The sequence below is a fragment of the Ictalurus punctatus genome, chromosome 28, assembly GCF_001660625.3.
Source record: "Ictalurus punctatus breed USDA103 chromosome 28, Coco_2.0, whole genome shotgun sequence".
Classification (NCBI taxonomy): Eukaryota; Metazoa; Chordata; class Actinopteri; order Siluriformes; family Ictaluridae; genus Ictalurus; species Ictalurus punctatus.
This window is the reverse complement of record NC_030443.2, coordinates 6,953,460-6,969,987: the sequence shown is the minus strand read 5'-3', so window position 1 is coordinate 6,969,987 and position 16,528 is coordinate 6,953,460. Positions and strand designations below refer to the sequence as shown.

The following is a 16,528-nucleotide window of genomic DNA, read 5'->3' as shown; positions in this document are numbered from 1 at the left end:
AATATAAAACTTTACTATACATGAATAAAAAGCACAACTTGTCTTTCTTCAATGAATAAAAAATTGTTAGAACCATCAAATTTCTGTGATGTAAGAGAAATAAAAGACTTCGGAATGTCAGGAAGACAAGCAAAATCAGCTTAACCCAGCTGCACTGTTTAGTTGAATATTGTGTTTAATGGCACTGTACCTGTTCTATGAGGGTTGCTCTGGCTTGATTGGCTTCTTCCAGGAATTCTGGGTTATCTGTGGACTGGAGGGCTCTCGTCTCAAAAGCCCGCCCATCCTCGGCCCATGACTTTCCCCACCATGTCATCCGCTTCTTGGTGATCAAGTCCACCAATCCGACAAATCCCTTTCCAGAGCCGATGGGAATCTGAAAAAAAAGAATTAAATAACTAGATCCATAAGGGGTTGATTATTGTTATGAACATGAATTAATGGCAGATTGAAAAAGAGAACACGCTTACTTGAAGGATTATGGGGTTGGCCTTCAGTTTCGTCTTGATGCTTTCTACAGAGAAACTCATGCTAGGAGGAAGTATTAAAAAGAACACCACATTTAAAATGTGATTTATTTCCTGGTAAAACCATTACATTTCAGAGTTATGTTGCATACATTGAGGTCATTCAGATCCCTGATTTGTATAATTACTGTGTAAAGACCGTACTGAGGTTCCTTTACTGTATGTAGATAAAAGAGGAGCTAAAGTGATATACATAACGTGGATCTGTTCAACTGGCAATATCTATTTGTTTGCATGTCATGTTTTGTTCAAGAATAATTCCTTTTGAATAAATCACTTAGGTGAATGATTCAATATCATTCACTTCCACACACGGAGTCATTACTTTCATTCCACTGCTGCTGGGTTTCGCAACTGTTACGCTTCTCCTTTTAGGTCATTGCTTTCTATATGTTTAATATGCCAGTTGTTTTTTTTAACCATCTGTGAATTCAATTCAATAAAGTTAACAGTGAGATTCATTCCTCCCTCGTTCAGATGGTCAGTATTTGAATCAGTGAATCAAACCGGCATGACTGAGATTCACGCCTCTTTTAATTAGAGGGTCAGTTGTGTCAATCAGTGAGTCTGCTGTGATGACCGAAGATTAGTTTATTCAAACATTCACTTTCTGAAATCCCAAATTCCCAAGTACATCCATCCATCCATCTACTGCATCTGAACAAGAGAGGACTGAATGGCAGTCAGGATTTGCAGTTCATGCACTTGTAGTCTGTGTTGGACTGGGTGCAAAAAAATATATATTTTACTGACAGAATTATCAATGCTTAGAATAATGCTAAATTAATGCTTATGTTTTACATTATATGTTTATATATAGGCTTGGGGAGTAACGGAATACATGTAACAGCGTTATGTAATCAGGATATAAAAAATGGTAACCGTAATCCATTACAGTTGTGTCAAAAACAAAGTAATCAGATTACAGGAACATGTTGTAAAAAAAATGGGAATACACTATCACGATTACAAATTATTCATTTAAAACCAAAGAAATTAATATTTTTTCATAACATAATATAGACAGCTGCTTGATTATAACTGAACACATGAACAACCTCCAGGTGCATGCGCAAATAAATTTTGTGTAGTTAATTTGGGAGAAATTAACACAAATTGTTCTCTGAAATGCTTTTATTAGGGTGGCCATACGTCCTCTTTTTACCCAGACATGTCCTATTTTTTGGATCTTAAAAAGCGTCTAAATTTGAGAAAATGTCCGGGATTCGGCTTTAGTTTCATTATGATGTGCTTATGGTCTAATACTGCAACGTGTGTGCATATTTGCATTGCTTTAACCCCGCTCTGTAATTCCTGCCTTCTCACACACCAATTTGTCGAGTCTAAAAGGCTTGCAGCAACAATTGGCCAAATTCCTGCCTCTCAACCATTAGCTTTCTCTCAGCGAACGAGTGAAGGTGAAGTGCTGTTGTCTACAGCATCAAACAGTTGCTTGACAGAAGCAGCAAATGCCCATAGCCATATAAGGTCACTTTTTATTTCCTGTTATCACATTGCTTCGTATTACATGGTCATTCAAATGTGTAAATGATAGCAGAAGGTCCACTTGTGGAATCTGATATTTAATTTTATACAATGGATATTTAAAAGAATGTAGGAATTTATATATATCTATGTGATGCTAATAGTGCTAATAGTGTGTCTTTTTCACAGTATTAAAATCTGCATTCATAGTAACACTGTTTTGAATGCTATTAAAACATGAAGAAAAAAAAAGGTGTCCTCTTTCTGGAAAACCAGAATATGGACACCCTAACTTTTGTAATATAATGTTACTCACATCAGGAACTGTTATTTATTTTTTTATTGATTTTCTTAAAACAAATCCAAACATTGAATGTTTTTAAGCTCTAAATAAAAGTATTTTAGCTTATATTGCTTTACTCTTGACTTTATTTACAAGTGACCTTGAACTAATTCAAAAGTAATGTGATACTTGGATTATATTACTGATTACATTTTTTATGAAGTAATTTGTAACTGGTTTCTAAGGCTGCATGATCAGGCTACACACAAATCTTGAACAAATCGTGAATGAATCTGAACATTTGACTGAAATGACTTGAGTCACAGAAAGACGTAAACAATTTCATATGTAGGTTTTTGTGTTACCTGGCTCCAGGTTTATCCATCTTGTTTAGGAAGCACACGCAGGGTATTTTGTGTTTCTCTGCCTGTCGCCACACTGTCATGGTTTGTGCCTGCAATTCATTCAAGATAACACACAGCATGATGTTTTCTGAAGTGTGAATAGAAAAATTCAAGTCATGTAAATAGATTTTTATCAGAAAATAGCTTTGCTGAGCAAAATCAATGCCACAAGCTGCAAATCTTGTTTTTGCAGTAACAAATAAATGTGGGTGTGGTCAAAAGGTTTAGTGATTATTATACCAAATATTAGAATGATCCAGAGGTATAATGTAACCAATTTGCTTGTCAATGCCAGACATAGAGGTAACATAGAAGCACTGTGGAATTGTACATCCTGACTGGTCAGAAGGTGTTGTGTTTATTTTTCTAACAGCACTTATGTACAGAGAAATTTGTATGGCGGACACAGCACATAACCAGATTTTAAACGCGTGTAATTGTTCATATGGTAATGGAGGTAGAAGTTTTCAGACACTTCATGATGGAAGGCTTTGTGGTTTCTTGCTAACATAATAAGCTATATATTTTTTTAACAACTTACCTCTTAGATGTTCTATGTCATTAAATGTAACTATAAACTGATAAAAAAAATTTATAAAGAATTTTATAAAGATGTGTCATTCATTAATAAGTAAAAACATTGTTAGTGCTGAAAAACTGCTGGAGTATGAAACACTTGCTGTTTTTGGAAAATAATCAACCTTGGGTTTGTAGCAGTAACTCAGATTTGTGTTGCGCAGCAACGGAACACTGTGTCTTACAGTCTCCTCTGAAACTATTGGAATGGCAAGGCCAATTCATTTGTTTTTGCTGTACACTGAAGACATTTGGGTTTGAGATCAAAAGATGAGTATGAGAAGATAATTTAGAATTTCAGATTTTATTTCCTGGTATTTATATGTAGATGTGTTAAGCGACATAGAACATAACACATTTTGCATCAGACCACCCAATTTGCAGTCGAGCAAAAATATTGGAACATGTGACTGACAGGTGTTTCTTGTTATCCAGGTATGTCCTGTTAGACTGACTGTTTAAACAATAAATAGTTCCGAACATCTACTCTTGGTTTGAGCCTACAGATTCACCTGTGAAGACTGTGTTGGTTGTTAAAAAGGATAAACCAATTTGAAGATCATAGAGTTATCTATGGGAGAAAAGCAAGCCATTTTGAAGCTGAGAAAAGAGTGAAAATCAATCAGAGGCATTGCACAATGGGCATAGCCATTACAACAATTTGGAATGTCCTGAAAAAGAAAGAAAACAGTGGTGTACTGAGCAACAGACACCGAATGGGTCGGTCAAGGATAACAGCTAAAGACAAACAAGCATTTTAAGAGCTGTGAAGAAAAACCCAAAAACAACAGTCAGTGACATCACCAACAACCTCCACAGGGCAAAGGTGAAGTTATCATAATACACCGTTCAAAGAAGACTTTGAGAGCAAAAATATTGAGGCCATACCACAAGACGCAAACCACTCATCAGCAGTTTGAATAGAAAATGCAGACATGAGCTACAAAAGTATCAAGATTAACGTCTACCAAAGTGATGGAAAAACCAAAGTGTGGAGAAAGAAAGGATCTGCTCATGATCCAAAACATACAAGCTCATCTGTGAAACATGGTGGAGTTATTGGCTTTGCTGTTCCAATAGTTTCTGAGGGGACTGTGTATATATTATATATATTATATATATATATATATATATATATATATATATATATATATATATATATATATATATATATAGCATGCCCTATGTTTTATTCCTAAATTTTAATTGAAATTACATTTGAGCATGGGACAGTGGAGTGACATAATCAAATGTTTAGTCACAAAATGTAGGAGACAGTCCTCGCTTAAGAGGGTGAACACCTAACCCACAAGATGTTCTACAGCACGGAACAACATACAGTATCTCACAAAAGTGAGTACACCCCTCACATTTTTGTAAATATTTGATTATATTTTTTCATGTGACAACACTAAAGAAATGACACTTTGCTACAATGTAAAGTAGTGAGTGTACAGCTTGTGTAACAGTGTAAATTTGCTGTCCCCTCAAAATAACTCAACACACAGCCATTAATGTCTAAACCGCTGGCAACAAAAGTGAGTTCACCCCTAAGTGAAAATGTCCAAATTGGGCCCAAAGTGTCAATATTTTGTGTGGCCACCATTATTTTCCAGCATTGCCTTAACCCTCTTGGACATGGAGTTCACCAGAGCTTCACAGCTTGCCACTGGAGTCCTCTTCCACTCCTCCATGATGACATAACGGAGCTGGTGGATGTTAGAGACCTTGTGCTCCTCCACCTTCCGTTTGAGGATGCCCCACAGATGCTCAATAGGGTTTAGGTCTGGAGACATGCTTGGCGAGTCCATCACCTTCACCCTCAGCTTCTTTATCAAGGCAGTTGTCGTCTTGGAGGTGTGTTTGGGGTCATTATCATGCTGGAATACTGCATAATGATCATGCTCTGCTTCAGTATGTCACAATACATGTTGACATTCATGGTTCCCTCAATGAACTGTAGCTACCCAGTGCCGGCAGCACTCATGCAGCCCCAGACCATGACACTCCCACCACCATGCTTGACTGTAGGCAAGACACACTTGTCTTTGTACTCATCACCTGGTTGCCGCAACACATGCTTAACACCATCTGAACCAAATAAGTTTATCTTGGTCTCATCAGACCACAGGATATGGTTCCAGTAATCCACGTCCTTAGTCTGCTTGTCTTCAGCAAACTGTTTGCCGGCTTTCTTGTGCATCATTTTTAGAAGAGGCTTCCTTCTGGGACGACAGCCATGCAGATCAATTTGATGCAGTGTTCGGCGTATGGTCTGAACACTGACAGGCTGACCCCCCACCCCTCCCTTCAATCTCTGCAGCAATGCTGGCAGCACTCATACGTCTATTTCCCAAAGACAACCTCTGGATATGACGCTGAGCATGTGTACTCAACTTCTTTGGTCGACCATGGCAAGGCCTGTTCTAAATGGAACCTGTCCTGTTAAACCACTGTAAGGTCTTGGCCACCGTGGTGCAGCTCAGTGTCAGGGTCTTGGCAATCTTCTTATAGCCTAGGCCATCTTTATGTAGAGCAACAATGTTTTTTTTTCAGATCATCAGAAAGTTCTTTGCCATGAGGTGCCATGTTGAACTTCCAGTGACCAGTATGAGGGAGTGTGAGAGTGATGACACCAAATTTAACACACCTGCTCCCCATTCACACCTGAGACCTTGTCACATCACACCGGAGAGGGAAAATGGCTAATTGGGCCCAATTTGGACATTTTCACTTAGGGGTGTACTCACTTTTGTTGCCAGTGGTTTAGACATTAATGGCTGTGTGTTGAGTTATTTTAAGGGGGCAGCAAATTTACACTGTTACACAAGCTGTAAACTCACTACTTTACATTGTAGCAAAGTGTCATTTCTTCAGTGTTGTCACATGAAAAGATATAATCAAATATTTACAAAAATGTGAGGCGTGTACTCACTTTTGTGAGATACTGTAGTTGACAACACACTTCTTATCCTTCCTGGAACACACAGAGCTGTCTCTGCACTTCTGATTCAACTCCACCCAGGTAGGACTAACTGGATCGGGTCTGACTCCACCCAGTGTACTTTTGGTTCTGCAGCAAATGGTAGATGCACTGTAGGGGGCTTTGACATATTTTGTGCAAGAATTGAGAACTTTTAAACAGCTTACATTTTTGCCATCTTCCGAAAGGCTCAGGTGCAACATGAATATTTAAAAATATATAGAGGACTGGAACCGGTTTAAAAACTCACCTCCACTCCTGCTGAGGCATCAAACACAGCTACGGCTCCGTCCAGCACACGCAGAGCTCTCTCCACTTCCAGAGTAAAATCCACATGGCCTAAAACAAAACAAAAGCTCCCCGAGTATGTGCATGCACCAGGAAAGTGTGTGTCTGTGTGTGTGTGTGTGTGTGTGTGTGTGTGTACCAGGTGTGTCAATGAGGTTAATCCTGTGCTCTTTCCAGTCAAACGTGACTGCAGCTGATTGGATCGTAATTCCACGCTCTCTCTCCTGAGCCATATAATCAGTCACAGTGTCTCCATCATCCACGTCTATATAACAGAAAAAGCATCACTGGGGGAGTAATACTCATACAATAAAATACTTGTTATTCTAATGTGGAGCCTTTTGTTCATAAGCATGCCATTTTGCCAACAGTGTAAATATTTGTTTGTTAGTATCTGGTGTTTTTGAAGATATGAAAAAAAGGACATTTCAAATGACCACCATTTTCTTATTTGCATTCTCACCTGCCATTTTCTATAATCGCTGTCTATAAAGGACATAATGGAGATAAAAACAAGATGTATTGGCCATTTACAAATGTATTTTATGACTGTATTGCCATAAAACCTAGGTCTGGGTCACTGGGACCTCCATTCGCAAGTGACAGGCCCTTGATGATAATGAAAATTTGGCTTCTTATGCTTAATGGTCATGCATGTCTTTGTGATTAACTATTTAAATGGTCTCTTTTATTTACATCCTCAAAACTCAGTGCATGAACAAGACAGAGACTGGTGAGGGAAGCCACAGTGAGGCCAACAGTGACTCTGAAGGAGTACTGTCCTCCACTATCAGGAGAACAGTGGCTGAGAGTAGAGTGAAGGTGCACAAGATAACTATTTTAAGAGCTCTGCATAACTGAGGACTGTATGGGAGGGTGCCTAGAAAGAAACCACTGCTCAAAAAGAGCCATATGAAAGCATGAGAGTGATCCAGTGAAGATTTTTTTTTGGGGGGGTGTAATCAGACCAAGATTGAGATATTTGCTCGAGACACGTTTACAAGCATGTCAGTAAACACCATCCCTTTTCATCCTCAGAACCTGGGCTTCTTGTCAAAATTGAAGGGACAACAGATGGAGCAAAATACAGGGAGATATTACAAGAAAACTCGCTTCAGTCTGCAAAAAAAAAAAAACAAAACCTAAAGCTTGGAAGAAACTTCATCTTTCAGCAGGACAGTGGTCCCAAACACAAGGCCAAAGTATCACAGGATTGGTTAAAAACAAGTCAAAGTCTAAATCCCATTAATCTAAATCCCATTGAGAATCTGTGGGAATGTTCGAAAATCGCATTTAACAAACAAACAACATCCAACCAGCCTGAAGAACTTGGAGCAAATCTGCCAGGACAAATGGGTGAAAATCTCTCCCAAACAGCATGCAATGATGGCAGAAAGAAAAGGTGCTTCTACCGAGTACTACGCTGAAGAGGAGTACTTATGCAAGCAGATTTTTTCTGTTTTTGATGTGATACAGCACGACAGACATGTATTTCAAGAAAGCCAATTGACAGTCGATAAACAAACATCTGGCTAATGACAACTCTGACTTTAGTAGCTTAGATTGGAAAAGGTTATTGCTTACAGCAGCTTTAAGCTCCTGATGTTAACACTTAGAGCTTACCTCCAAGGGCACGTGTGTACCCAGAATAATAGAGCATCCGCTCAGTGGTGGTGGTCTTCCCCGCATCTATGTGGGCCATGATGCCAATGTTACGGATTCTGAATATTAACACACATAAGCACAATTCTTTTACACGCTACTTTAGGTAAATATGAAAATACTAAAGTGAAAATACTACAGCTTGGCTTTACCTTTTTGAAATGCACTAAAGGCCATGTGCACTTTTGCTGTTCTTCTAAGTAGATTTTGACCGATTGATTGGTTTTGCGGATTAATCAGCACTGATAAATGACTGCTGTAACTATCGATTATCGACAAAAATCCACACCGATTGTTTTTCCAGGTTGCGTCCATTGCGGGAGCGGCTGAGAAGCGTCTGCTACCACTATGCAGTATGAAAGCAGCCTAGATAGGCAAAATAAAAACTATCACTAACTAATTTTTTGTTGTGTTATTTGAAGTGGATTTTTTAAATCCATTTTTGACGTCTCTATTTATATTTATTATTTGGAGAGTTACTTTTTGGTCCAGTTCGGATGTATAGATTTTATTTACTTTAATATTTATCAACAGTTAATATATAATAATATATTAATATTTCTATATTTATATCATTTTAAATAAGTACAGTACCTTTTCATGGTACAGTCAGTACTGTTTCTTTTTTGTAATAAAGTTCAGCAATATTTTACTTTGAGTGTTATGTTTTCATTCAGTATCATATTATCAGACTCTTCAAACGATCAGGGTCTTACTTTGAGATGTCCGGGTTGACCACGGCTCGAGGTGACTTAACATCATCTGCAAAACAGTGTGAATAGCAACTGTCATTTACGGAATGACAGATATTAAGTAAATAACAAAACACGACAGGGCGTGCTGTTATAGCAAAATAATCAATATTGGGGTGGTGCGATGCCATTATTTATTTTCCTATTACAGCATATCCCGTAGTGTTTTATTTATTTCTTAAACTACACCAATTTGCCAAAGATTTCAATTTGTCATTTATTATTATACCACAATTGTTGAATTATTCTGATTGGTCAGAAGGTGTTGATTATTTCTCTATAACAGCAGCCCTAATAGGTTTATATTAAACAGCCTAATAGACTATCATTTCTTTAGCAACAGCTCATTCACAGGGTCTTGTAACCCAGAAAAGCTACATAATGTAAGGATATTAATGGATTTTTTTAAATGTGTTATTTTTAAAAAAAAATTTAAAGTATAAGAAATTTAATATGGATAATATGGTATCTAACGTAAACATATAGTATTTGATATTATGATGTTTTTTTTATTAGGACACTTTTATTTAACATTTATGCAATGTGTCTCCTGTGTCAGTGTGTTATAACAGTTTTTCACCATGGGAGAGTCTTCAAGTCATTGGACCTTAAGTTCTCAAGAAAAGCTGCATTTTATTTTTGTTATTTATTTATTTTTACTTCAAGAAAGAGAGAGAAACAGAGAAGCTGATGAGGGGAGGATTAACTTGTCTCACAGATCTTGCACAACATTAAATATGACATTAAAAATGTAACAGGGTTAAGAAGCATGATGTGTCATTTAATGATAAATGAACAAAAATTATTGGAAATTTTAAGTCGAAATTTTAATAGTGCTATTAAATAAGAGGAATCAAAGACTAAAAGATGTGCTGTTATATGAAAATAATCTACTTAGACATGGTAATGACATCACACCATGCAGTCGATTATTATTTTCCTATAACATCATGTCCTACCATGTATTATGACTTACAGGAACATCCCTGCTGGAAAAAGAAAAAAGAAACCCTCATATAATTTGTAATGGTTTTAATCATTATAATGGGAATTGTATTGGTTTTAATGGAAAATGTAATATTCCCTGTGAGTCTCTACTAGTAATTTGTTGCCTTCTATTGGTATCGTTTCTAGTGGACCAATAATGGTAATGTTCGTAAAGTTTGTAGTGGAAACCATTAGAATTTCTGTGATGGTTTCTATTGTTTTTTTTGTTTTGTTTTTTTCCAGCAGTGATGTCATACTTGTAACCATTTATAGACACATTTAATATTGTGAAACATCCAGGAAACAAGCTACAGGAGCTCAATTCAGCTTTAAAGAGTCACTAACAAGTCCCAAAGACTTTCCTGTGGCGGAAAACCTACTGTTACAAAGTGCTGACACTGGAGACTCCTTCCATTAATGTTGTATATTAATTTTTTCATACAGGAAGCTTCATCTTGAAGCTGACATTACAAACAAAGGCTTCTCCACTATGTATTAAATACACTTCACAGTTAGTGTGTTCAATACTTTTTTCCAGTGTCATTCCACTTTATAACACATAACTTTATGTGAACACAAAATTTCATGTGCATAGCCTCATAGGAAATATATTTACTGAAAAAAATGTTGACCCGTTCAATACTTATTTCCCCCACTGTATCACCGATTATACATTTTCGTTGCTAAATAACAGGACGTTTTTTAATCAGCTTATTTATAGGCATAGATTATTGTGGAGAATCTGCGATACAAGTCCCTGTGAATTGGTCGTTGCTATAGTAACAGCAACGCGTGCATTAATAGAAAACTTCTGATGTTCCTTGCAGCATGAACGCCTCAACGTCAGCGCCTCCTGACCAATCAGAACGAAGCATTCAAAAGCGTTGGCGTATAAGGAATAAGAATCACCTTTAAGGAAACTGTAGTTCCTTTTCCATTGTCCACTCCGGGTTTGCGGTAATGAACACCAACAGTGTCTCACACACTGGAAAGGGACACTTTGGTTAATACATAGTTACTAACTAGCTAGCTGATACATGTGGTTTGGTTATTGGTATAACTAGTTGTGAAAGTTAGCAAAATAATAACAGAATAAATAAAATCGAGTCTTACCCCACGAAGGATGCTGAACCTCATACCAAGCAGCATCGTTTAACCTGACATCAATATAGCCTGGAATTACAATAGCATATCCATGTCACTAGAGTTAAATCAACTCATCTGTGTCCCATGGCTAATAAAGACTACAGTGAGGAATTATCGGTACTGTTTTCACTCTGGGAGTGTTTGAAAATAATAACGAGCATCCCATTTATTTAGAATGTCACAGCTAACTTTATATAATGCTATTTCTTAACTAACTCAGTCGAATGACATTCTATTAGCTCTATTGCACATGTAATGGTGCATCACCTAAACGAGGCCGCGGGAAACAAGGCTAGGCGTGATAGTATCCTATGTATTTGCTAAAGTATGACAACACTCAAACACTGGTTTTGCCACAAAAAAAAAAAAAAAAAAAAATCTAGTCAAGAGAGAATCCAGACCATGTGCCGTTATCTGACAAAAAAACAGTCATTTGTCTCGTTTTTGTCATGATTTTTTTAGGAACAGGGAGAAAACGTGCATTCCCTACATTAACCTGAAGGGGGCAGCTCTTTACCGCTAGTAATATACTGTTGCATACTGAACGTGACCGATTCAGAGATTATTGTGTCCTGGCTTCTGACGTTCTTCAGCTGTATTCGTTGACAGGTTTCCACAAAATTTCCATCCTCAAAAACCACACAAAAGACCTGAAACTAGCCGAGGAAAATTGGACAGTTTGCAAAAGGGAGACATCTTTCTTCTTTTCCTCAGCCTTTGCATGGGAAACAGCAATCACCAACAAAAATCGTTGACAATTTAATGCACATAAAATCCACCAGTGCATCATGTAATGTTTTAGAACGGTCTCAATTAACCTTAATTATAAACCCATGTTTAGTCATTTGGGGATGTCTTGGAAATGTATTAAAATATCAACATGATTTGAACTGCATTTCTTGCTTATTTTGCACTTCTTTTGCATATATGCATCATATATATGTGGAACGTATTAGTCATGACAATTTTATAACCTTTGGGGGAAAGACATTTCAATAAATTCCGTTTTATTTGTATAGTGCGTTTAACAATGGACACAAAGCAGCTTTACCGAAATCCAGATATAACATTTGAATAAAAATTCATCATTGTTTTGCATTAAGTTTAATAATATAACCTTATGGGAAGGTATACCTCAAGAGTTTTGGATCAAACTTCATGTTTGATGCTAGCCACACCCACATACAGTGTGAATATCGTGGAAAAATTTGAATATCGTGAAAAAGTTTGTTTTTTTCACCCGTAATTTAATTCAAAAAGTGAATTAAATTTCACTAAACTTTCATATATTCTAGATTCATTAACCATAAAGTGAAATATTTCACACATTTTTAAAAATTATTTTAATCTTGATGATTATAGCTTACAACTCATGGAAATCAAAAATCTAGCATCTCAAAATATTAGAATAAAAAATTTATAATACAGCAATGTCAACCTGAGAAGAGCTCTAACCAGCTCATTAACTCAAAACACTGTTGCTGAGTGGTCTAAAGTCCTCTTTTCAGATTAAAGTAAATGTTGCATTTCATTTGGAAATCAAGGTCCCAGTGTCTGGAGGAAGAGTGGAGAGGCACAGAATCCAAGTTGCTTGAAGTCCAGTGTGAAGTTTCCTCAGTCAGTGATGATTTGGGGTGGCATGTTATCTGCTGGTGTTGGTCCACTGTGTTTTCTTAAGTCAAGAGATAATGCAGTGTCTACCAAGAGATTTTTAGCGCACTTCATGCTTTCATCTGCAAACAAACTTTATGGAGATGCTGATTTCCTTTTCCAGCAGGACTTGGCACCTGCCACCAGTGCCAAAACTACTAGTAACTGTTTTGCTGACCATGGCATTACTCTGATTGACTGACCAGCCAGCTCGTCTGACCTGAATCCCAAAGAGGACCTATGAGAGACACCAGACCCAACAATACAGACGAGCTGAAGGTGGCTATCAAAGAAACCTGGGCTTCCATAACACCTTAGCAATGCTACAGGCTAATTGCCTCCATGCCAGGCCGCATTGATGCAGTAGTTCTTGTAAAAAGAGCCTCGACCAAGTATTGAGTGCATAAATTAACATACTTTTTAGAAGGTCAACATATCTGTATTATAAATTCTTTATGAATTTTGAGATATATTTTGAGATACTGGATTTTTGATTTCCATGAGCTGTAAACCATAATCATCAAGATTAAAACAAAAAAAGGATTTAAGATATTTCACTTTGTGTAATGAATCTAGAATACATGAAAGCTCCATTTTTTTAATTAAATAACAGAAAAAAGAACTTTTCCACGATGTTCTAATTTTTGTAGATGCACCTGTATATATGATGCTACGTGAATTACTCCATGTTACCTGCAACCCCCAGTCTAATGAGTTCACAAATGTAATTTGTTTAAATGTTTAAAATACCTGAGGAGCATCAAGGAAAAAAAATCCAACCCTGAAAAGTGAGTATGTTCTGGAGAATTATTTTTGAGATGCTGCAGAAAATAATTCTTTTTTTTAGATATTCTTGATGCTCAAACCTTGGCGTGTGTGTGTGTTGTCTCAGTCCTCACTGTTCCCATCTCTTCATATGAAAAAAGTGTTATGTTTTTCATTGTCTAGTAACTCCCTAAAAAAGTCTTGCTGTCCAACAAATATGGATCATGACATAGGGCTTACACATTTGCCAAGTCCTATAGTAGAACCTCAATCAGTTCAGGCAGTGAGTTCATCTCTACACCTCATACAGTGTGCAGTGCTGCGGGTTGAACAACAGGTAGTGCACTTCTCCTTGTGGCTCTAAGCAGCGCTTGTGGCTGATGTTTGTGGTCGGAAACCAGCCACAGTACTGATCAGACAGACAAGTCAAACAGCCAAGGTACGCTGAACAAAAGCCTGAGCGATAAGGCTCCAGGAACAGAAATGAGATCTCCTGATGAACTAGAAAATAAGAAGATGGACAAGTAGACATGAGTCAAATCTACTGTACTCGTGGTGAAAATGTTTTGTCACACATTAGCTAGCCTGACTTACTACTACAACATTTTAAAGTACCTTGGATGACTTGAAAACCATCAAGACCATCTGGAAGTACAAACCAGTATGTATGGCATGTAGGCAAAGTTAATTGAGGAAGAAAAACTCCAAACGTTAAAAACAGAACAAAGGCATTCAAGAACAGATCCTCTTTTTATAAGTGCGACATGGATGTTTAAAGAAGAAGCTAGGAATTAACAGCAGAAGTAACTTCAGAGTAAGTTTTTGCAATTCTTAAACATAGGTTAACCGGAGGTTCAAAAGGTCAGATATATACAAACAATACATGAAAAAAATACTGCGGTGTAATATCAATACAATTATAAATACAGCTTGAAGAAGTGACAAGGTCACTCTGAACTGACGTTAGAGAAATGTGATGTAGATCAATTTTTAGCATTTTGGCAGAATATGATTACAGAGATGTCTGATCTTTGGAGATTTCGACTTAACGCAAATGAGAATGAACAAATACTGGACATAGACAGGTTGTAATGTTCACGTCATTATAACACACATGTACACAATACAGATACAATGCAATACTGCTATCTGTATCTGCATTTAAACAAATAAAAAAAAAGAACCTACCCTTATGCCTGCAGAAACCCTGGAAAACACTGTAAAAACCCGGATGTAGAAATCCCCTAGTGTCAACATATCTGTGAATTCAGGGGCTGACTCAGATATGACTTGAGTTCACAGTTGGTGTCAGCCAAAGATATACTAAGGACATCTTTAATCCCAATCAGTTATTATTCTGGTTTGTACCTGCCTGCCAATTTTCCTAATACATTTAGTTGGTTCTATAAACTAGACCCATACACCGATCAGTCATAATTTTAAAACCACTGACAGGTGAAGTGAATAACGTTGATTATCTTGTTACAGTGGCACCTGTCAAGGAGTGGGATACATTAGGCAGCAAGTGAACAGTCATTTCTCAAAGTTGATGTGATGCAAGCAGGAAAAATGGTCAAACGTAAGGATATGAGGGCCAAATTGTTATGGATAGACAACTGGGTCAGAGCATCTCCAAAACGGCAGGTCTTGTGGGATGTTCCTAGTATGCAATGGTCAGTACTTACTTACCAAAAGTGGTCCAAGGAAGGATCGGCAGAGGCAGTGTGATGCACTGGGCAATGTTCTGCTGGGAAACCTTTGGTCCTGGCATTCATGTGGATGTTGCAGACCAAGTACACCCCTTCATGGCAATTGTATTCCTTAAAGGCAGTGGCTTCTTTCAGCAACAAAGAGTTCATGGCTTGGCCTCCAAATTCCCTAGATCTCAATCTGATTGAGCATCTGTGGGGTGTGGTGGACAAACAAGTCTGATCTATGGAGGCCCCACAACTTGCAGGACTTACGACCTTCTGCTAAAATCTTCGTGCCAGATACCACAGCACACCTCAATGGGAAGGAGTTGTTTTGGCAGCACAACAGGGACCTTCATAATGTTAGGCAGGTGGTTTTAATGTTATGGCTGATTGGTGTATCTAGACACACACACACACACACACACACACACACACACACACATCCATCCATCCTCTACCGCTTACTCCTACTTCAGGGTCGTGGGGGAACCTGGAGCCAATCCCAGGGAGCATCGGGCACAAGGCAGAAGCAGCTAGGAATTAACAGCAGAAGTAACGTCAGAGTAAGTTTTTGCAATTCTTAAACATAGGTTAACCGGCGGTTCAAAAGGTCAGATATATACAAACAATACATGAAAAAATACTGTGGTGTAATATCAATACAATTATAAATACAGCTTGAAGAAGTGACAAGGTCACTCTGAACTGAGGTTAGAGAAATGTGATGTAGATCAATTTTTAACATTTTGGCAGAATATGATTTCAGAGATGTCTGATCTTTGGAGATGACGACTTAACGCAAATGAGAATGAACAAATACTGGACATAGAGAGGTCAAAGACAAAGCTTTTGTGGTTGTAATGTTCACCTCATTATAACACACATGTACACAATACAGATACAATGCAATACTACTATCTGTATCTGCATTTAAACAACAACAACAACAACAACAACAACAACAACAACGAACCTACCATTATGCCTGCAGAAACCTTGGAAAACACTGGAAAAACCCAGATGTAGAAATGCCCTAGTGTCAACATATCTGTGAATTCAGGCACTGACTCAGATATCACTTGAGTTCACAGTTGGTGTCAGCCAAAGATATACTGGTATCTTTTGTGATCTACAAAAGATGTGATCTACATCACATTTCTCTAACCTCAGTTCAGAGTGACCTTGTTACTTCTTCAAGCTGTATTTATAATTGTATTGATATTACACCGCAGTATTTTTTCATGTAGGTTTAACACCTGAGCCACCACTTCTCACATCAATTTTTCATTAGAACACCACACACAATGATGTGACTTTCACAGGCAA

At 37.5% G+C, this 16,528-nt stretch overlaps 1 protein-coding gene across 1 annotated transcript in view; it reads right to left on the bottom strand.

The window, feature by feature from the left end:
- Positions 1 to 11,373, bottom strand: part of gfm2 (GTP dependent ribosome recycling factor mitochondrial 2) — a 34,092-nt gene extending 22,719 nt beyond the window's left edge. The window contains exons 1-9 of the mRNA XM_017460416.3: positions 11,061 to 11,373; positions 10,857 to 10,932; positions 8,925 to 8,970; positions 8,170 to 8,267; positions 6,686 to 6,811; positions 6,509 to 6,597; positions 2,661 to 2,749; positions 471 to 531; positions 191 to 376 (exon numbers count right to left, since the gene is read on the bottom strand). Coding sequence (XP_017315905.1) covers positions 191 to 376; positions 471 to 531; positions 2,661 to 2,749; positions 6,509 to 6,597; positions 6,686 to 6,811; positions 8,170 to 8,267; positions 8,925 to 8,970; positions 10,857 to 10,932; positions 11,061 to 11,096 — 807 coding nt within the window. The 5' untranslated portion in view covers positions 11,097 to 11,373. The remainder of the gene's footprint in view (positions 1 to 190; positions 377 to 470; positions 532 to 2,660; positions 2,750 to 6,508; positions 6,598 to 6,685; positions 6,812 to 8,169; positions 8,268 to 8,924; positions 8,971 to 10,856; positions 10,933 to 11,060) is intronic.
- Between the last annotated feature and the right edge of the window lie 5,155 nt (positions 11,374 to 16,528).